Source organism: Aquarana catesbeiana, linkage group LG01 (assembly GCF_042186555.1).
Source record: "Aquarana catesbeiana isolate 2022-GZ linkage group LG01, ASM4218655v1, whole genome shotgun sequence".
NCBI lineage: Eukaryota > Metazoa > Chordata > Amphibia > Anura > Ranidae > Aquarana > Aquarana catesbeiana.
In genome coordinates this window covers 194,610,450-194,632,506 of record NC_133324.1, presented here as the reverse complement: position 1 = coordinate 194,632,506, position 22,057 = coordinate 194,610,450, and the positions used below count along the sequence as shown (strand labels likewise).

General features: G+C 42.2%; 1 protein-coding gene across 1 annotated transcript in view; it reads left to right on the top strand.

Moving 5' to 3' along the window:
• The first annotated feature begins 2,028 nt into the window (after positions 1-2,028).
• Positions 2,029-22,057, top strand: part of CDO1 (cysteine dioxygenase type 1) — a 33,580-nt gene continuing 13,551 nt past the window's right edge. The window contains exon 1 of the mRNA XM_073624646.1: positions 2,029-2,298. Coding sequence (XP_073480747.1) covers positions 2,129-2,298 — 170 coding nt within the window. The 5' untranslated portion in view covers positions 2,029-2,128. The remainder of the gene's footprint in view (positions 2,299-22,057) is intronic.

The window sequence follows — 22,057 nt, the reverse complement described above, 5'->3', positions numbered from 1 at the left end:
GCACTTTCACCCCCTTCCTTCCCAGGTCAATTTTCACTTTTCAGCGCTGTCGCACTTTGAATGACAATTGCGCGGTCATGCAGTGCTATACCCAACCAAAGGTTTGGTCATTTTTTGAGACAAATAGAGATTTCTTTTGGCGGTATTTAATCACCACAGAGTTTTTTAGTTTTTGCTAAACAAATGAAAAAAGACCGAAAATTAAAAAAAAAAATAAAAGTGTTCTGTTACAAAATGTTATAAATAGGTAATTTTTCTCTTTCAGTGATGTGCAATGATGAGGCTGCACTGATGGGTACTGACAAGGAGTCACTAATATGCAGCATTGATAGGTGGCACTGTTGGGCACTGATCGACGGCACTGATAGGTGGCACTTATGGGTAGCCTTTATGGGCACTGATAGGTGGCACTGATACGTGACACTGATAGATGACAATGATGAGGAGGTACTGACAGGCATCACTAATGGGCACTGAAAGGCAGCACTGATTGGCACCACTGGTGGGCACAGGTGGGCATCACTAGGGGGGCACTGGCAGGCATCCCTGATGGGGCTGCACTGATTAACATTGCACTGATTATCAGTGCAGATCCCCCCCTGTCAGGAAAGCCACTTATCGGCTCTCCGTTACTCACGCCCTGTTAGCGCAAGTAGAGGAATGCTGATAACTGGCACTTCCCATGTACACTGTGAACAGCTGTGATTAGACACAAGCTGATCAGGTTGTAAAGAGCCCACATCATAGGCTCTTTACTGTGATCGGAAATGTGTTGTGTCTGGGTGACACACTGCACCACCAATCGGCACGCACAACGGCTTGTTCTGTAGGATGTCATATGATGTCCAGTCAGAACAATGGAGCCCCTGCCCGGCCTACAGCAGAATGATGGCCAGATGGGGGGCTCCATTGTTCTGACTGGACGTCATATGACATCCTTCAGAACAAGCCGCTTTGCTTAAAGTGGAACTATGCTGTATCTGAGCACCACAAAGCAAAAATTCAATCAAATTCATTTTCAATATTGAAAGCAAACTCCCCCATCCATCCATGTCTTCATGCTTTATTTTGCTGAGAAATCACTTTGAAAAACACCCCTAGTATTTTTGGCTGTACCCATCTTGAGTAAGGGCTGATGATTCATGTAGCATTGACTTCCTGGAATCTATGTGCCCTTAGTTCGGACATACAAGCAGGAGCGTGTGCTTAGCTAAGAAAACCCCACCTTCCCTCCATAAGACTCCTGGGATGTAAGACATCAATTGCCTAGGCAAGAAACCAGGAAGAAACTGAAGAAACAAAAAAAAATGTGTAAATCAAGTAAATATGATACATTCCAATCTATTTACTAATACTAGCAGCATAGGGATTAAAACTAGTCAATGTTGATTGAGCGAGTGAAGTTCCACTTTAACATGACACAGGGGTCTATTTATAAGCCCTTTCTAAAAAAAAAATGCAGAGCTTTCACCCAGGGTTCACAGGATTTTCTAATGGAAGGCAATTAGAAAAATGTGTGAATCCTGGGTGAAAGTTGCATGAAAACATTTATGAATGTGGTAAAGATTGCTGCCCCAGTTTTAGACCAAGCAATAACACAATGGTCACAACTGATATAAAGAAAACATTTCCAGTGTTTTTCCAGGGCTGAAGTTCCCCTTTTGCTCAGCTGCAAAGAATGTTGAAGGGATGAATTCTTTATGGGGGCTGTAAAGGTTTCTATGGCTGCTGGTTTGAATTAAAAGACTCCAACCCTCTACAAGCCCCTTATTTTAAAGCTCAGCAGGTCTGCAATGTTCTCTGGAAAAGGAGGATATCAGAGCACATAGAACTTAATGATACTGATAGGAAACTAAGGAATTATCTGTTTTATCAGTGCAAGGGTAATTGAGTGCAGATTAAGCTGCATGTAATGTAAAAACAACATAAAAGGCAGAGAAGAGGCTCAGAATGTGTAACAAACACTACACTTATCTCTCCTACCTCCCCTAACAAACTTGGTACATCCCTCTGCAAGTTGGCCAGCTTAAATAGAAGAAAAAAGGGCTGCACTTCTGCACAGTTGTTTGTGTGAGTGATCTACTTGCAGACAGCTCAGTGAGAATCAGCTCTGCTCCAGCTTTGTAGTATGGATCACACTGAAGTATTGAAGCCACAGACATTGGAGGAACTGATCCAGATCCTGCACCAGATCTTTTCCAGTGATAAAGTGAATGTAGAAGAAGTTCAGAATATAGTGGAGTCCTATGAGAGTAATCCACTAGAATGGATGAAGTTTGCCAAGTTTGACCCATACAGGTACTCTATTGGCTTTTGTTGAGTGTTTCCCTTTTTTTTTAACACTATAGCACTATTTTATATGATGAATTTCCTGGAAGTGACATTTGGATTCATCTATAATTTGGTAATAATAATCTGCGCAAACTGTTGGTGCTATATAAATCCTGTATAATAATAATTTTGTATAATAATTTGGTGAGACTGAAGGGTTTGCAAAGTTATAGTGTGAAATAAGAGTTTGCTTTTTTTGTGCAGCTTGCCAGTGATAAAGCTATGTAAATCATTGGATCTTTAGAATTGAATTTCTTGCCAGCTGCATGTGTCTGGGAATTGGTGATGCCAGCCACATCCAGAGGAAGCTGGCATCCTGCGCTGACTACTGGATAGTCCAGTGACTTATAGTGACTGTGGATCCATGCTTTATTTTATAACTATTTCAATTCAATCGAATTTCATGGAATAATTGTAATCATCCCCAATCGTTTTAGTTAGCTATGAGCCTTGGATTACGAATTGGTGATTATTTGTATTATTATTAACTTGCTTATTTACTCAATCTATGGGTTGTTTACATTGTAGCTATATAATTGCTAGAATAATTATACAAGAGATTGTTAGTATTATGTGTTTTTAGTGAATTCATTGTATTTGTTTCTAATGTAGCAGGTGATCAGAGCTTGTAGCAGACCCCTTGGTGATCTAGTGCAGTCTGTATAGATGCCACGCAGATCGGTGTCGGAGTGCAGGGGGTGTGTGCGGGGCAGCCAATCGCAGATCACAGATTTTGACATCGCTGTTGGCAGATCAGCCCTGTAGCGATGCATGCCTGAGCACTTTGCTCATCCAGATCGAGCCTGAGTTTTATTTGTCTTTGCTGTTCTTTTCGTGTGTGTGTGTGTGTGTGTGTGTGTGTGTGTGTGTGTGTGTGTGTGTGTGTGTGTGTGTGTGTGTGTGTGTGTGTGTGTGTGTGTGTGTGTGTGTGTGTGTGTTTTCTTCATCCAGCCTTTTTAAAAAAAAAAAAAAAAAAAAAAAAAAAAAAAAAAAAAAAAAAACCCAACCCAGAAAATGTGAAGGGTCTCATGCTAACCTCACTCTGAAAGCTCTGCTTGGTCATAGTCTTGATCTAAACCTTTTGAAGCTCATTGTCCAAAGCACTTCAACGCTCAATTTTAGGAATGCGCTTAGGCGCCCATCAAAATCCTGACCTGAACGCGAGTGTGTGGTGGTGGTGGAGTTTTTGTACTCCCAGTGAGCTCCAAGCTGGAACATTCCCTCATTCCCTGTCCTGCAAAGAACAAGCATACAAAAAAAGCCAGCATTTTGGTCTAGGCTCCATTCACACCTAAACGATCTGAATCGCCACGATTCTGTCTGTGGTTCGAAATCATGGGACACTTGTGTGATGCCATTACTACTTAATGGTACCCCAATCGCCGTGTGATAAATCGCACTGCAATTGTGACAAAGGTGCTTGTTTTGAACGGCAGCATCTCATGTTTTGCGATTTGCTGCGATTGCAGCACAATTTATCGTGCCAAAATTGCGCAGCCTGAGAGACTAGTTTGGAGTATTATATTTAAGGGCTCAAGCACGATCACACTAGGGGTGTTTTTTAAGTTACCCTTCTGGCCAATAGATTGCATTAACGCCAAACGTGTGAATGCACATGCAAAAAATGCAGGTTTTTACTGTGTTTTTCTGCTGCAAAATTCCTGCAGGAGAGAAAACATCATAGAGAATACAGTGTTCATGTGGCATAATGGTGTCTGTTCACACCGGAGCATTGTGTCACTCAAAAAAAAATACAAGCGCTTCTTTGGGGTACCCTATAGACTTCAATGGTTGCACCTGAAACCACACGTAAGAGCCGGTTCACACGGGGGCGACTTGTCAGGCGACCTAGCCGCCTGACAAGTCGCCTCCTATTCTGTACAATGGAACCGTTCTAATCGGAGCGACGCAAGTCGCTCCGACTTAGAAGAAAGGTTCCTGTACTACTTTGGGGGCGACTTGCATAGACTTCTATACAGAAGTCGTCTTGCAAGTCACCGCGGCAGTCGTGTGCAGGTCGCCTCGGTGAGGCGACCTGCAAGTCGTGCCGCTTCTAATGTGAACCGGCGCTAACACAATTTCTTGACTCTCCTTGCAATTATTTTAAATTGGTGAAAACCTATACACTAAGACCCCTTTCACACAGGGTGGTTTTCAGGTGCTTTAGCGCTAAAAATAGCCTCTGCAAAGTGCTTGAGAACTGCCTCCCATTCATTTCGGGGTATCTTTTCACACTGCGGGGGTGCACTTGCGGGACGAGAAAAGTCCTGCAAGCAGCATCTTTGGGATGGGATTGGAGCACTGTATACAGCACTTCCAAAACTCCCTGCCCATTGGAATTGATGGGCAGCGCTTTTTTGGGGGGAGGGGCTAAAAGCACTGCTTAAACTGCACTAAAACGAGCGGGACGTAACTGCTAATGCGGTCGCGGCCCCAGTGTGAGAGGGGTCTAAAGCTTGTGTGTGTGTGTGTGTGTGTGTGTGTGTGTGTGTGTACACAAACTTCAAAAAAAAAACAAAAAAAAAAAAACTCCCTTTTGAATGGGGACTGACTCTGAACTAGTTTGCAAATGATTAGTTCAGACTTCAATCTTGCATGCTTGCTCTGGGTGATTGAGTTACTCAACATATTTCAGCCATAAAGAGCCAGAAATCTGTACTACATTTTCTTTGCAGAATGTAATTTTTACTTTTTATAAATTTTTTTTTTTTTTTTTTTTTTTTTCTCTATACTAGGTAAGCGTTTATAGAGCAAAATTTGGGGCACAAAATAAAAAAAATATGTACTTGAACTTTTAATCCTTCAGATGCCAAGCAATCTTTAAAGCGGGGTTCCCATTTAAAAACAAAAATAAAGGTCAGCAGCTACAAATACTGCAGCTGCTGACTTTTAATCTGACACTTACCTGTCCCAGGGTCCAGCGATGCGGGGGATCGAAGCCTCGCTCGTCCCCCCCTCCGCTTGTTGGCGCCGGCATTTCAGCTGTGGGCACCCGGCTGTGGCTTCACAGCTGGGCACCCACTGCGCATGCTTGAGCCGCGCCGCACGCCGTCACTGGCCCCGCAATTATCTGGGACCGGTCACGTGTCCCAGATTGACAAGAGGGAGGGTGGAGAGGCGATCTCCCTTCCGGCGACGTGGGAAGTGACGTCAGGAGCCCAGACACCGAAGGAGGCAGACTACGAGGGACCCCCTAGCAACAGGCATTTAGAGGTAAGTAAAAAAAAAATAAAAATTTCTCTGTGTGTGTGTGTGTATGTGTGTGGTTTTTTTTTTTTCCCCGCAGCAGATTGCGTTTTGTGTGTAATAGCCTTCAATGGACACACACCAAAAATGCAAGGTCCTGTGGCCGACATTACAAGGGGACGGGGCCACCCGATGACATCAGTGGGTGACCCCGCCCCTTAGTTATTTAAGAACTGGCAGGTGTACCGCCAGTTTGTTTTTTAAATGAATAAAATATATATATTCAATATTCAACTGTCAGCGGGGAACTGATGCTGATGACTCATCAGTTGTTAAAGTGATTGTAAAGGCTCGTTTAAAAAAAAAAAAAAAAAAAAAAAAAGTCCCTCTCTGCTGCTCCTGGCCCTTCACTCCTATCGAGTGCCCCCATAGCCAGTAGCTTCCTATGGGGGCACTGGAACTATATCGCAGCTCCGTGTGTCCATTCAGACAGAGCCCCGCCCCCTCTCTCCCCTGATTGGCTGGCTGACTTTGGTTGACAGCCGCAGGCGCCAATGGCGCCGCGGCTGTGTCTCAGCCAGTCAGGAGTGTCCCTGAAGGCTTAGACCTTCGTGGACATCGCTGGATAGATATGGGGCTCAGGTAAGTAATTAGGGGGTGCTGCTACACAGAAGGTTTATTTATCTTAATGTAATGCATTACGATAAAACCTTCTGCCTTTACAACTTCAAGGACGCGGCAGATGGCTTTTCGGTCCACTCTGTAACAGCCAGCGATTCACAATTTGTTAAAGAAAATAGAAAAAACATGGGTTTAAAAACGCAAAACGTGCCTGAAACGTGCATCCACCACAGCCGCATAGTGTGAACCAAGGGTCAGGTCCGAGTGCTACATCATGAGAGAAGGTCGCATTTCCCCCACAACAGAAAGCACTGGGTATTGTGTGCAACTCCAGTGGAGCAGTTGGAGTACAGAGAAGATGAAGAATATTAGGCTTAGTTTACACTTACAGTTTGGGAGGGTAGAAACCTAGAAAAGTGGTGGCAGAAAAAAGACTAAGTGGCCCATCAAGTCTGCTGCTTTTTATTTATTTTATTGTGTCCCAAGCATATTTGAAGCCACTTACTGTTGACTGACTACCTGTGCTGGAAGTCTGCTCCAGGCATCAACTATCATAGAAAATGCCTCCTGCACATGAATGTGGTAGCATAGTAGGTGTTGGCGGTGAATTCACATCTCAGGGCTATTCTTCAAGCTTTGCTGCCCTCTAGGACTAAAATCACTACAAGAAACGAGCAAAGAAGGGCGCACCAGCCTAGTGCATTATCCCACAGACGCTCTTTAAGGAAATGCCACAAAATGTGCTTGCAAACCTATTGAATAAGGAACACTCATCAAGCTTCCCATCCGTGGTGTGACCAAATATTTTGGCTCTGAAGAAGGTACTGCCTTCAAAATGCCTCAGCCAGATTGGACCCTGGTGTGCCCCCACCGTCTTCTGGAGTGTACGGTGTCCAGGACTGTTATGCTACAAATGAGTAGCTTGATGAGCGTTCTTTAATCAGTACGTTTTGTGAGTACATCTTATGACATTTCCTTATTAAAGATGAGGCTGGTGCGCCCTTCTATGCTTGTTTGTTCAAGCATCAACTACCCTTTCAGTGAAATAATACTTCAGTAAACACAGTTGAGCTGTGTGGGGGTTTTTTTTTTTTTTTTTTGCCGTCTCCTAATTGCTCCCAACTTAAGCTGCTAAGGGAGCAGACAGTCGTGTGTGTGTATGTGCTGCAGCAAACATTATCCCTGCTATCTGCTGGCATAGTGCCCACAAAATTTAACCTACTCAGCTAAATGAGGTTGTGCTGCAACCACACAGTTGTGGCATGATGGTGTGTGTTTTTAGAGTGACTACAGACTTTGAGGCCGTGCTATAACCTGTCAAAACCCTCTGAAAAATGATATATCACCGATCCACCTTCAGTGGGCAAAGCATGTGTAAGTCATAAGTGGATCAGGATGTGAACTGTCACAGGAGTGCAGTTCGTTTTTGTCCTCCTGTGACCCGTTTTCAACAGACAGCGGGCTGAAGTCACAGAACTGGTCCAGGCTCGGGAAGGATCGCAACCATATAGTCGGGATCTGCCCACGTCTGGACTGGCACCTGGCTCAGCCTCTCAGCAAATCGCTGAGAGCCTAAGCTTGCCGCTTCCACTTCCTCCACAGCCCAGCGCGCCAGTGAGCATGGGGGGGCTGAGCAGAGAGCTGCTCAGGGAGCTCTGAGAATCGAACGCTTGGTTCTAAGTGTTAGAGTCGGTGGGGGCGGTCCGATGCTGCATCTACCAAAGTATGATTTAAAATAATTTTTTTTTTTTTTATATACTGGTTGCAGTACTTCTTCTTCTGCTCCCAATTACTTTGATTAGATTACTGGCAATTTCCCAGGAAGAGAATCCCCTCAGAGGCCCTGTCCTGTGTGGAGGCACTGCCAAGTTTAGTATCAAACCTACTCTTCTATTTAGCAAAGGTTATGGATCGCTTCATTACTTGCAGGTTTAGCGCAATATCCTGTTTGGGGAGGGCCCTTTCTCATGACCCACCACCTTGCTCAAAAAAGGGCTACAGTTATTTTTCAGGTCTTTATTTTGAGTGTTTTTATACAGGCATTTTTACATGAGCTTAAAGTGGTTGTAAACTGCTGGCAAACCCTCCCCAAAAAAAAAAAAAAAAAACCTGCAAGACAATGGCATAATGTGCAAGTATGCATCATCAGCACATACCCTCGTCCAGACACGTTTCGTCATCGTTCCTCATTGACAACTTCCCGTATGACGAAACGCGTCTGGTGGAGGGTACGTGCTGACCTCACCACACTGTGTACGAGGAGGACAGGCTTCTGTTTGCTGGCCGGCTTTGTTCTTTACATGCAACTTTTAAACATACCAAGTGCAAGTGGTCACGGACTCCATAAATGGTGCCAGTGCTTGGGAGATCTACAGCCATTCATCCTGTGATACTCAGCACAGAGATCATCTGTGCAAGCTAAAGGCCCTGGCTGGGCTATAGCCACATGCGTTCTTTGCTTGCCATCCGGTAAGCAGGTTTTTCTTAAGGTGGCGGGGCACTTTTTGGTTGGAATCACTGTGGTGCCACTGGGAAGAGGATTTATTCCATCTTTTATATGTTTATTATAGGCTTACCTGTAGATAAAAATTACAAAGCGAGCTTTACAACCGCTTTAAGGCTTAAAGCGGTGTTCCAGTTTTTACATTTATTAAAAGTCCGCAGCTGCAAAAAAGTGTAGCTGCTGACTTTTTTTAATAAACACACTCACCTGTCCCAAGGTCTAGCAACGTGGCACAGCAACTTCTCCTCTACGTGGTGCCGGCATTGCAAGTGTGGGCACCCGGTTGTGACAGCTAGTGGCTTTACAGCCAGGTGCGCACTGTGCAAGTGGCGCTGCGCCTTTTTTGTGGCGGAGCAATCTTCTGAGACCTGTGACGTGTCCCAGAAGATTGGAGGGGGAGAGGAGGAGTTGAATAGGCGGCGAGAGTGGAAGTGAGAGCTGGGTACCTGTCAAAACTAGGTACCCCTCCAAAAAAAAATTATGTGGCATGTAAGGGGTCGTGGGGTGTGGGATTATATATATATATATATATATATATATAAATTTTTTTTTTTTTCCTTACTCTTGTACTTTTTCGAACAATGAACTTCAAGGGACATCAGGCTCAGGTGTAAACCGATAACGGTAATGGAGATCTTTGTGCTGAGCATTCAAGTGCATCTGGTAAAGTTTGACATTGCTCAGGTGTGAACAGCACCCCATACCACCAATATATGTAGATTACACCACTGATGTATGTAGATCTAACTTTTGTACTAGGCACTCTAAACAGTGTGAGAATGGTCCAATTCCCCAAATAACTAGCTGTGGTGACATAACTACACCACATGATTACATGAGCCCTTTTCTGACAGGGAGTGCAAACTGCAATGGTAATGTGCAAGTGCAGTAACCCAGGATAACCAATCCTCTTAGACTGGGTTCACACTATTACGAATTTACCTGCATCCAATTTGCATGTCAGGAAATTTTGGTCCTGGCTCTCTATGGAGCAGGTTCACACATCTCTGGTGTGAATTGCACAGGAGTCCTGTGTCTTCTGGTCTGTTTCAGGTCCGAATTTGTGCTGAAATTGGACCTGAAACTGAACGGGGACGCACCAGACCCCTTCTGTGAACCGCTCCATGCTGCAGTGTGAACCCAGCCTTACTAAAGTATGCCGCATTCTGGTTGCTAAGGGTTTAGGTTACTGCACTTTCCACATTCTTATGATTCCTGGCTTTACCTGAAGGTATCCATAAACATCCTGATCCAGATAATTCTGAGCATACCAGAAAATAATATGACTATAGGCATTCTGTAACCCCAGTAGACCCCTCCTGGATGACTGATCTCAGCTAAGAAGTGTTATATGTGTCGATGACCTGGAGTCTTTTTAAAGAATCATTTGCTTTGCACCTAATCCTGAAAAACATGTATTGCATTCTGTAAGCTAAATGCCAGAGGACACATTTGCTACTGTAAGTATGCAGTGATTGTTATTTGTCTGGACTCAAGCAGGTGGCTACAATTTACTACAAAGCAAACCTTGACCATGGACAGGACATGCCTAAACATGGATCTGTTACAGCTGTGGGGAAAAAGCAGCTTCAACCGGATAGAGTTCAGTAGAGCTGCAAATCCTGGAGCGTGCTTCTAAGAATTCACACATGGCCAAAATGAATTTTGCTGTGTTGGCATTTTACCCACGTTTAAAAAAAAAAAAAGTTTGGCTATGAAAGCTCTATAATATAGAAATCCTAGAAAAGACTATTTCTGTAAAATGAACTGGTCCTGAGAGAAATGTTAGCTTTATTGAAAACTGCTTCCATTCAAAGTACTGGCTATCAGGCTGATCCAGTTGGCTTTAGTGCATTGCACCACTGCACTGGAACAAGTATGCAGAGGCGTTCGGATTTTCACTTGATTCATGCTTACTTTGGGTCAGGGATTCAGAAAGCATTGCTGCAGATACAACCAGGCAACTAGAGCTTGCAGTCAGCAATGGCGGTCCTCAGGACAGTCTTCCAATATTAAGGGTTTGCAGAGAGCATTGATGTGAAAGATTTGGTTTTCCAAAAAAAGAAGAAATCCACTTTTAGCGCTTCCCCTGATGGAACCGCTTGGTCATTTTGGGTTCTCAATTCTGCTCTTGACTCCAAGAACAATCTCATGCCCATCTGACACACCTGGTTGAGTTATGTTACTGTAAGCTCTTATAGGGACACACAAAAGTGTAGCTACCTTTCTTAACCTGGCTTTGAATTGGTACCAGAAAATACACAGGACCATTTTAGTGATAACTGAGAACCGAGCGATCGGCGGTGTTTGAACTCGCTGTATTGGTAGGGATTAGGATAAAAAATGGTTTGCGCATAAATGAACACACAGAATGTAGGCTCAGACACCGTATACTAGGCCGGTGTTTCAACCTACTTTTAGTCAAGGCACCCTTTAGAAATGTGCACAGACCTGGGGCACACCAGTCTCCAGGCTCGTTCACACTAGGTGCGCATGCTTTTTTGCACAATTCCCCACATCACTTTTTTATTGGGCTGCTCTATGCACATGAGACAGGCAGAAAGGTGCCTGCATTATTTTTAAAATCGCGCAGCACCAAAACACATGGCATTGTGGTACCGTGTGATGTGTGTTTTTTGCTAGATGTGTGGAGGTGTCATTAAGAATTAATGGCACCCACTAGTGTCTGCAGAAGGCAAATCCCAATCAACCCATCCCCCTTTCTAGCATAAACTACCCCCCAATTCCCCCCTGCTATCTGTACTATTGCAGGTTTCTGTAGACAGCTTTCTGTCTTGCCTGCAATAGTACAGATGGCAGCAGAGAGGAGAGGGGCAGGAGGAGGTGTGGACTGTGCAATCTCTCCTCTGTGCACAGATGTTAACACAGGATGCAGCTCAGACTGGGCTGTTGCTGCGGAACCCCAGTTGAAAAACACTGACCTATGATGTCTTCTGTTTCTAGGAAGAAGGCAGCTGGCCCATTCCTGGGCCCAAGGTTGTAATGCCACAGGTTTATCATGCAACATTGTGTAACAAAAGTAGGCTGATCCACCTGTTGACTTTGACAATTTTGGGCCAATTTTTAGGCATTTTGTCAAGGCACCCCTGAAGAGCCCAGAGGGCACCCTAATTGAAAAAGGCTGCGCTAGACAGTATAACCACAAAATTCAGCTCATTCCTTTCCCCCCCTGGCTGCCTCTGGGAAATGCAGTCCAAAAGCTCCAGATTACAGTAAACTCTCTCTCCTTTGGACTACAGTTCCCACAGTCCAGTGCTGCCTGTCCCAGTCCATTAGAATCCTCCTGCTCAGTAGCTCGCTCCCTCTTGCTGATATAGCTGTTAACCAGTTTAGTATCGCAGGGCAGCAGTGTGAAGTGCAGAAAAGTTACACTTCGTAACATGCAATCCTACCCAGTGCAATGCGATTAAAATACAACATGTCTGAGTTTATTGCAAATCACTGTAGCACAGGTTTCAGTGTGTCCTAGCGATAACTGACTGTCATTCTTCCAATGTGGAAAAAAACACCAGTCACCACACAGAATGTGTGAATTGGCCCTTGATGTCAGTTTAATGTCTTGTAGATATTATGGGGTTGATTTACTAAAACTGCAGAGTGTAAAATCTGGTGCAGCTGTTCAAACCATTTGGCCTCAGCTTGTTCAGTTAAGCTTTGACAAAAAACCTTGACATTCGAACCTACCATGCGTAACTGCACCAGATTTTGCACTCTCCAGTTTTACAACCCCTAGGTGTCCTCTCTGAAAAGTCCAACTCTGGGCAATAAAATGACCAGGGTTAAAGCAGTTCTACAATCAGGCTAGCCCTACCATGGATCCCGGTGGGGCCCAGGCGGTGGTTTCAGAGGGGCAGCAATTTGACGCCCAAGACAGTGGTGGAACTCCCTCCTGCTCTTTATTTCACTGTGGGGGGGGGGGGGGGGTGCTGCTTATCCCACGTGGGGGGGTCCCAGCACTGCTACTATTAGAAGTAATGACCGAGCACTCGCTGCCATACCCACCCAGCAGACCACCCATCTATCATCTCAGTGGCTCCCCCAATTGCTGCTGAGGGATGCCATGTTGGGACAGGAGGCAGAAACTGCAGGAGAAAGTCAGCTGATGGCCAACAGCATGGGGGGGGGGGGGGAGCATTCTGCTGTGCAATGAGACCCCATGTTGGAAGAGGCATCACTGGAGGCACGGCTGACACTGAGAGCAAGTGCCAGCCAGTGTCACTGATACCACCACAGCCTGTGTCTGAACCCTCCTAACATGCAATCTCATTTGTCAAATCTGATTGTTTACACACCAAGAAAAGTAGAGCTCCCTTTTCTCTAGGCCATTCACAACACACAGCCCTAGACTGCTCTGATTTTGTCTTAATAGCCAAACATCTGTGTATACTGTACCTATGCATAGGGGATGGGAAACTGTCCTTTTTAATATCTATATGGGTACCCTTGGTTAACTGTAAAATAACCCTCTGCTGGGGGGAAATACTGCACAGCTCTTTTTAAAAAAAAATAAATAAATAAATAAAAAAATCAATAATAATTTGCCTTGATGTCAAGATGATCAAATACTTGAGTCCATGACCTGGAACAAGTGGCAAATCAGGTCTGATTTCTGTGAATTTGCTTGCTACATGCATGGTCCAGGTCGGTAGAACAAGACGTTACAATAAGGTCAGCAATGGTGGCCTTTGTTTGTTTGTGTTTTTTTTTTTTTTTTTTTTTTTTTTTTTTTCACAAGTTAGACTTTGTCCTTGGCAAAGGCTATGGCAAAGCATTACTCTTTAGCATGCTTTAAATACAAGTAGTTATGCTGGCCAAGAATAGTCAAATAAGACTTACTTTGGTGTAGACAAATATTTGATGTTCTAATGTAATATGCCCTGAGGTGGACAACTGGCACGGAGAATGATTCTTACAAATGTAGTGGCAACTGTGGTTTGTGTGTGTAAGACAGAAGTGTCTGACGCATGGAGTATCTGGATGTAGGCCAAAGATCAAGCAGGTAACAACTGTACAGATAACACAAGGCTGTGTGAAAAACATTAGATGTATTCTGTCACCATACGGCAAATTGTATGTTAAAACGACTAATATCTTTCCTATTGTACTTAGGCTGAACTCCCAGGTAGATGTACAAAACCGCCAATCATCTATATATTAAAAACATTGACTGCAACTAGCATAAATACAGAAATTGTAACTTGCGTGTTTTTTTTTTTTTTTTTTTTTTTTTCTTGCCTCTTATCCAATCTACAGCAGCACTTGGATTAGAAGAGGGAGGAGCAGCACTAAGGCTCCATTCACACTAGCGCGTTTTTTGATGCATTTTGCAGAAATGCAGGGGAATTTTTTAACATGGGTTCCTATGGAACATGTTCACATCAATGCCTTTTTGTTTCTCTGCATTTTTGGAAAGGGTCAGGGACTTTTTTTTCATGCAAAATGCAGCGTTTTGCATGTAATAGAATTCAATGGACAAGCATCAAAAACGCTTTTGCACCGTTTTTGCCTTTTTTTTTTTTTTTTTTTTTTTTTTTTTTAACAGTCTTAAAAAAAAAAAAAAAAAAAAAAAAAAAGGCAAAAACGCTGCTCAAAATTGTGGCAAGCATGAAAAAAAAAAAACTCCAAAAACGCTCAAAAGCAACATGCATAGGTGTGAATCGAGCCTAAGGGAGAATCAGGCTCTGTTAGAGAGCTCAGAGAGATGACCTCATCAGTCTATTGCGCCCCCCCCCCCCCCCCCCCATATCTAATCACAAGCTGAGGCAGGGAGGTGACAAGGCTATATTGATCAGCGTTCTGGTACCTAAACTGTGGGCCTCAAGGTGCCTGCAGAGAGTGGTCTATCTCCTCTAGGTGCATACTGTACCTGGGCCAGTGAGAGGGAACAAAATTGAAGTATTGAGTTGTATGCAACAGATGTAATATCGGTGATCTCTAGCAGTCTCGCTTAATGTGTCTCTGATCAATGTCTGTCTCCTGAAGCATGTCCCTAGTCCCCAACACCTCCTATAGTAGGTCTCTGACCATCTCTTGAAGCATGTTGTTGTATTTAGCTGTTTGCCTGGCATTCAACTTTAATTGGCATGTTAAACCATCACCTTGTCAAGGCATAGCGTAAAGGTGTGGTGGTGGTTTTTTTTTTTTTTTTTTTTTTTTTTTATTATAATGAAAAAAAAAAAAAAAAAATTTATTTTATCCATGCTCCTGTAGGTAAGTTAGTCACATTTTTATGCTATCCCACCAGTATTAACCCAAAGATGGGTAGTATCTCCTCTCAGTCCTGCACAATCTTAGCTACTTTGGCCTCATAGACTACATAGCCAGCCTTTTGCTCCGTTTTCACATTATATGACCTCTTAATTTAAACAAACTCTTTTTGCCTATGTAGAGCAGGACCCTTGTTCATTTTTAGAAATCTTCCTCATTTCTCATTCATAAAGGTATTCTATCCCTAACCTCCTCAGGATGCTGGTTTCAGAAATTAATACGAACCAGGTCACATTCTACTCTGTCATAAGCCACGTAAGTGTAAGCAGCTTAGATTTTAGGTCTGGTCATAAGCCAGAGCCTGAACAAGCAGCAAGGGTATGTGATCAAAGAGAAAACCAAGGTCAGATAACGGGAGAGCAGCATTGGCAGTCAACTAGCAGGGGACAACTGTAATGGAGTCTCAAGTTAGGTATTATACAGAGAAAATTGCAGATACAAAAATTGAGCAAAAGTACAACTGAAGTTAAGCACCTGAGCAAAATGCTTGGTGTCCTTTTCACCCTGTTTATGGTAATCAAATGATTGAAAATCCTCATTAGTGGTGACCCAAGTTGTTAGTGACTGTCAAGGACCCCCTGCCACTACTGTGGTGTACACAATCTGCAGATTGGAGAACTACTGCTTTATGTTTCTCATCTCAATTGGAAGAGCGAAAAGGTTGTTGTAGACTCCTACTTTGGAAAAATGCATAGTTGCCACACTGTACTGTACTTCCAGTCTCAGACCGTGTGTGTGTGTGTGTGTGTGTGTGTGTGTGTGTGTGTGGCTTTTTTTTGTTTGTTTTTTTTTTGTTTTTTTTGTTTCATACAAAGTTCTCGGTCATTGACTTTATTGGTTCCAGGGGTATTATGGTCACCTGTGGATGGCCATGAGTTAATGTAGGAAACCTGCCATAGAGAAGAATAGGCTGCTAATGCTAGGCGCTTCTTGGCTGCCACTGGCTAAAGCGGAGTTAATAAATACATTTTAAATATTATTATTTTTTTTTTTTTTTTTCTAAAGCCATCTGTTAGAATAATCTTAATGAAATGCTGGAATCGCTATTCTCACTAATAGCGCCACTATAGTGTGTGTGTGTGTGTGTGTGGACAGGAAGTTGTGAAGAATGCCTTATAAACAAGGTAAAGTGTGAGGGGGGGGGGGGGCCATGTCAAAGTCTGAAGCGGATGATGTGGAACTCCACTTTAGGCCCCATTCACACTAGCGCGTTTTTTGATGCATTTTGCATTTTGCAGAAATGCACGGGAATTTTTTAACATGGGTTCCTATGGAACATGTTCACATCAATGCTTTTTTGTATCTCTGCGTTTTTGGAAAGGGTCGGGGACTTTTTTTCATGCAAAAAGCAGCGTTTTGCATGTAATGGTTTTCAATGGACAAGCATCAAAAACGCAAGTGCACCGTTTTTGCAGCGTTTTTGATGCGTTTTTGGTGCGTTTTTGCCGTTTTTTTTTATTTTTTTTTGTAATTTTTTTGTAAGACTGTAAAAAAAAAATGAAAAAAAAAAAAAAAAAAAAACGCAAATCGCGGCAAAAACGCCGCAAAAACGCTACAAAAGCGCTGCTCAAAAACGTGGCAAGCATGAAAAAAAACCCTCCAAAAACGCTCAAAAGCAACATGCATAGGTGTGAATCGAGCCTTAAATACCGTCACTGGTCATCCACCTATGCAGTGGAAATGTCTTGGATTTTTTGTGCAGGTGAATTTATCGGTTCTATTTTTCACAGCCTTTAAGGCTCCATTCACACTAGCGCGTTTTTTGATGCATTTTGCAGAAATGCACGGGAATTTTTTAACATGGGTTCCTGTGGAACATGTTCACATCAATGCCTTTTTGTTTCTCTGCATTTTTGGAAAGGGTCAGGGACTTTTTTTCATGCAAAATGCAGCGTTTTGCATGTAATAGAATTCAATGGACAAGCATCAAAAACGCAAGTGCAGCTTTTTTTTTTTTTAATTTTTTTTTTTTTTTAGACTGTAAAAAAAACTGTAAAAAAAAAAAAAAAAAAAAAAAAAGCAAAAACGTGGCAAGCATGAAAAAAAACCCTCCAAAAACGCTCAAAAGCAACATGCATAGGTGTGAATCGAGCCTAAGGCTGGGTCCACACCTATGAGGATTTCCCTGCATCCAATTTGCATGACAGGAGACTGACTGGCTCTCTATGGAGCCGGTTCACAAATCTCTGTTGTGGCTGCGGAGTGGCTTGCACAGGAACACTGTGTCTTTGTCTTAGTTTCAGGGCCAAATTCAGGCAAAAATTCGGCCCTGAAACTGAGAACAGGGACTCATTGGACTGCTGCGAGCCGCATCCAAATTAAGGTGTTAACCCGCTTTAATGTCTTTTGGAACTGCTCACCAGATTTCCACCTAATTTTTGTACTGCAAGGACAAATGCCAACCATAAAGCACCTATTTTTAGTTCTTTTATAACCACTAAATCACAAGGTAAAAAAAAAGATCCACTCTTGAAATTTTGGTTCAAATGTTTGCTTTTGCAGCAAAGTAATGATCTGCATAAAACAAGTGCACATTTATGTGGGGTGTTGTGTTTTTTTTTTTTTTTTTCCCCCTTTTAGGCCTCATGCACACTGGACGTTATATAAAACTCCTGCAGCGTTCGCTGTAGAATGAGTTTTGCAGCTGTGTTTTTCAGAGTTGGAACATTTTTGCAGCTTAAAAACTACTCTTCAAACATACTAGTTCTGGGGGGTTTCTTTCCAGCCAGAAAAAACACCTCTGCCCCAAAAATGCTGGTAAAAGCCCATGTCTTCATGGACATATAGGATAACATGCTGGGGAGTTTACTGGCTGCAGAAAACGCCTGAAGCCAAAAACAGCAGCTGTAAAAATGTCCAGTGTGCATGAGGCATTAGGGCTCTTTTCAAAATGAATGAGGTTAGAATAGAGAATTAGTCTGTGAGGGGATCACTAATCGCATATAAGAAGATTTACCAGTCCACAAACCACATAGTAGAGAAACCAGATTTGCCCACTGGCTACGTCATTACATATAGAGTGACTCCTCTTTACTCCTCCCCCTTTTCTTCTTTTTTTTTTTTTTTTTTTTCCTGAAAGAAAAGCAAATCGCTACCAGTCTGAGACGCCCATAAAAGTAGAACTTTAAAGGGGTTGTAACGGCAGAAGGTTTTTTTTTTTTTGTTTGTTTTTTTCCCATATGTATTCTATCCATAGGCATGCACAGCCTATTGCGTTAGGGTGTGTACCTCAAACCAAAGCTCAAACACACTTGCGTCTATGTACACACTTACACTCACACTCTTACATTTTAAAATGTTTGTTAACATTTATTTATATTAAAACCTTTTTAATTAAAAAACATTTATCAATGTAAACAAACATAATTTTTTTTTTTAACTTATTCAGTAATCTTTTAACCTAAACAAAGCTTTTAAATAAATCTCTAAATCAAATAAGCAATTTTAAAAACTGCACGGTAAGTAGGATATATATATATATATATATATTTATTTATTTTTTTTTTTATCCTGAATTGTATTTGCTGCTTTAAATAAATTTGATAGATCACCCCACAAGAAAATGCCCCCCCAGAAACAATAGATCTCGCAGCCTGTGGACATATGGGAAGTGGTATGATATAGTGATATACACTTGGGATTTTTTTTTTTTTTTTTTTTATACCAAAGACATGATAATATAATATAACAAGGCACCGCGCCCCCCCCCGGACTCTGTTTCCTGGCTCGACTAACTCTGAGCACATGTACCATAGGCTTTTATGCAGTATCCCAACATGCAATGCAGCACTTTTCCTCTGCCAATTGCCAGGACTGTAACAAAGCCTATGCACTCACTTGTCAGGTCCCCTCCTACTGTCCAATATGCCTCCCTGTTGGACCAGTGAGGGACAGTCCAACAAGCTGAGCTGCACCTGAGCACAATGAGCAGGCTTAACAATAGATCCTGCTCCCTGGTAGGCAGAGAGCACTCTTAAGTTTTACCTGATCATCTTCCTGGTAAGCAGAACAAAAACTATACCCTTGTAGCACCTTTTCTAGGTAGGTGCTAGAAGTAAAATCTCTGCTAATGGCGGACAGAAGAAAACAAATTGTTTTCGCCATCTGTCCTAGAGACACCAGTTTTACCAAATTTTCCTGTTCTAGTGTTAGTCAGAAAATGACGAGAAATCTTCCTAACAGCACAAGGGGAAAAAGAATTATGTGGATTTTCACTCATTGCTTCATAGGCTGCAGTGGTCCTTTTGACCAAAAGAATGACATGTTGTGAATGTGCATGTCGAAATAGGTGATAGACTGAAGCAAGTCTTGTCTTGAATTATTAGTTATGACTTTACACCTTTCTGACACATGTAAAAAAGATGCCTGCTACTCATTTTCTACCAGTCAAATGAAAAGGTCTAGTAATGTTTACCTATCCACTTCCAAAAATTATGACCTGTTGGTCAATCTGAGGACCGGTTTTGGACGGACTGTTCTAGCTGAAGTCAATAATTGCATAATGAAGCATTCCTGAAGCCGGGGCTTCCTGTGCACTCTAGGAGATAATTGAAGTTATGTGCTGGCAGCCCTACCTGTCTACATAGTGCTGCTACTATCTGCTATCTGTATAAATCAATAGTTTGGTTTTAATGGATTTGGGTTTTTGTCTGAAAGGTCTGCTTTTTAGAATTTCTTCAAAGTCTGTGGGTCTTGTGGCGCATTCTGAACAAAAACTGTAAAAGTTGGAGCTCCTATTTTGGACATGATCAATATGTGACTTTCATTGTTGGCTTAAGGACTAGTTTGTTAATCATTTGTTGAAAGGTTAACGCCTGGGTCAAAGGTAAAACCTTTTAGCGTGCGATTATAATAAAACTGAAGTAAAAAACTGAAATAAAACTGAAGTCCAGGACTTCCAAAACTTTAGATGACTTCTTGATGGTCCTCTTAAACGGTGGCAGTTATTGTAAGAAGGAAACTTTAATAAACACTAGTATTTCTGCTAATGCAGGCAAGTTGGCATTCACGTTCAACAATTTTTTTTTTTTTGGCGTGTATGGCTACTGACACTTGATATCACGGTTATTTGCTAAATTGCTATTGACACTAGATTGCCTTTTCTGGCTAGCCAAACTGTGGTCTCAATTGGGTGACAGTAAGTTTTGATTTTGTGTGTATGTATACTTTATAAACACCCCTAGGGTACCGAACGCAGACCTAGACACAAGATTAGAAGCTGGCAACATTGTGGGTTTAGAATGTATAATTATTCCTTCGCTACCATGAAAGGAGGAGGGAACTCAAGGTGGAACTGCTGCAGGCACCGAATATGGGTCAAGTCAAACCCATAAAGCAATGAAATAAATGTGGGGGTTGGTGCTGCGCTATTTCGAGTAAATTGCAAAAAATATATTGCTAAAGGTAGCAGTACACAAACAGTGTCCTGGAGGTATGTGTGTGTGTGTGTGTGTGTGTGTGTGTGTGTGTGTGTGTGTGTGTGTGTATGGATATATATCTATATTTATCTATATTATATTGCACAATTTTCATACTTTTGGCTCTGTATGCCACCAGAATAAAATTTAAAATGAAACAATCTAAATGAATTTGAAGTACAGACTTTCAGCTTTAATTCAAGGGATTGAACATAAATATCAAGTACAAATTTTTGGAACTGCATCCATTTTTATACAGTGCACTTGCACTGGATTTGCCTTTTTAGTAAATAAACCCCATTGTGTTGCATCATTTTGTATGTTTTCTTTAGTTCTGAGCATGCGTATTCTTGTTCTTACGATTTTTTTTTTTTTTTTGTACTGATGAAACACAAATTAGAGTCCACATCTGACAACTATATTATAGTCTGTACATGCAGCTTTTGTCTGATGAAAAAGCTAAATCCACTGTGGAAAGCACTGTACTAACGATCCGAAAATCGGCAGATGGCTCGTCCGAATTTTTCGTATAGTGTGTACGGGCTTTTAGAATGAACTCCAGACTATTTATTTTTTTTCCTGGTTAATTGATGAAGAAATAACGGAGTAGCCCACACCTGGCTATGAAACCGCTTTTGACTGAATTGTCCAATTATAGTCCCCTGAAAAAGGGGGTGGGGGGGTGTGCTGACAATTCTTTAACCTGTCGAACACTTTTGACACTATTTTGGGACCATTGTCATTTATACAGCGATCGGTGCTATAAAAATGCACTGATTACTGTGTAAATGGCAGGGAAGGGGTTAAACACTAGGGGACAATTAAGAGGTTAAGTGTGTCCTAGGGAGTGATTCTAACTGGGGGGGGGGGCTACCACTGATATGACAGCGTTCTATTAACCACTTTCCGACCAGCTGCCATCATTATAGCTACATTATTGTAGCTATACATCGGTCCCTTTTTAAATGGGATAGCACCCACTCTATCTATCTTATTCTATCTTATTCTATCTTATTCTATCTATCTATCCTAGTGAGTAGAGAGATTGTGAATTCCTAGGAGCTGGGAACCACGATCTCTCATCTCCTATAGTTAGTCCCATCCCCCACAGAACACACATGGGGAACACCGTTAACCCCTTGATTGCTCCCTAGTGTTAACCCCTTCCAGTGACATTTATACAGTAATCGGTGCATTTTAATAGCGCTGATCGCTGTATAATTGTCAATCGACCCAAAAATGTGTCAAGTGTCCGATGTGTCCACCACTATGTCGCAGTCTCTCTAAAAATCGCAGATCGCTGCCATTACTAGTAAAAATAAATTAAATAAAAATTTAAAAATGCCATAAATCCATCCCCTAGTTTGTAGACACTATAACTATTGCGCAAACCAATCCAATATATGCTTTTTGCAAAAAAAATTAGTTTTTTTCGAAATTGTCACTTGTTTTTTATAGCGCAAAAAAATTTAAAAAACGCATAGATGATCAAATCCCACCAAAAGAAAGCTCTATTTGTGGGGGGGGGGGAGAGAGGACGTCAATTTTTGTTTGGGTACATCGTCGCACGACTGCGCAATTGTCATTTAAAGCGTCGCAGTGCCGTGTCACAAAAAAATGGCCTGGTCATTGAGCAGCCAATTCTTCCGTGGCTGCAGTGGTTAATTTTATTAAGTGGGCATCCCATATTACCCTAAACCCTATCCTGTTC